At 39.5% G+C, this 936-nt stretch overlaps 1 protein-coding gene across 1 annotated transcript; it reads right to left on the minus strand.

The window, feature by feature from the left end:
* LOC117057743 (olfactory receptor 14A16-like) lies at positions 1-936 on the minus strand. Its single transcript, XM_033168582.1, has one exon. The coding sequence runs from the start codon at positions 934-936 to the stop codon at positions 1-3; it is 936 nt and encodes a 311-aa protein (XP_033024473.1).

Genomic DNA, 936 nt, shown 5'->3' on the forward strand with positions numbered 1-936 from the left:
TCATGCCAGGAGATATCTAATTCTTTTCGGTATTTTCAACACAGCCTCTTGGATGTCTTTGTTCCTAAAACTATAAATAACAGGATTCAGTAATGGTGGCAAAACATTATACAATACAGCAGAGAGCAAATCAATTGTTGTAGAAGAAAGTGCTTTAGGTCTCATGTATGAAAACACAGCTGTGCTCATAAATAAAGAAAAGACAGTCAGGTGGGGGATGCAGGTAGAGAAAGCTTTATATCTGCCTTGAACAGAAGAGATTCTCAGCACAGCAGAGAAGATGTAGCCATAGGAAACAAAGATGAACCCTCCACAAACTGAATTTGCTATAATCCCAATGGCAAAAATCAAAATTTGGTTAACCTTTGTGTCTGTACAAGAAATCTTTAGCAACTGGGGGATATCACAAAAATACTGCCCAATAATATTGGACCTACAGAAATCTAGCCTGAAAGTGATAATGGTATGTAACAATGAATGCATCAGGTTGCTTATCCAGGAAGCTGTTGCCATTTGGATGCAGGCATCCCAGTTCATGATTAGCTCATACTGTAGAGGATGGCAGATTGCAACATAGCGATCATAAGCCATGATAGTGAGCAAGGCAAGCTCAGAACCTGCAAAGGTGAAAAGTAAGAAAACCTGTGCAACACAGCCAGCAAAAGAAATCTTTTTGTAATCCAACAAGGAAGCAGCTATGGATTTGGGGATAGTGGTTGAGATGTAGCAAATGTCTGATAAGGATAGGTTGACCAGAAAGAAGTACATAGGAGTGTGCAATTTGTGGTTCAGGGCAACAGCAATGGTGATGAGGAAATTCCCCAACAAGGCTATTAAATAAATGGAAAGAAATATCACAAAGTAAAACAATTGTTCTTCTCGGTGACTGGAAAACCCCATCAGAAGAAATTCTGTCACTGTAGACTGGTTGGCCAT

Source organism: Lacerta agilis, chromosome 14 (genome assembly GCF_009819535.1).
Source record: "Lacerta agilis isolate rLacAgi1 chromosome 14, rLacAgi1.pri, whole genome shotgun sequence".
NCBI lineage: Eukaryota > Metazoa > Chordata > Lepidosauria > Squamata > Lacertidae > Lacerta > Lacerta agilis.

Coding starts and splice junctions, on each gene's coding strand:
- LOC117057743 (XM_033168582.1), bottom strand. CDS start 936: ATGGCCAACCAGTCTACAGTGACAGAATTTCTTCTGATGGGGTTTTCC.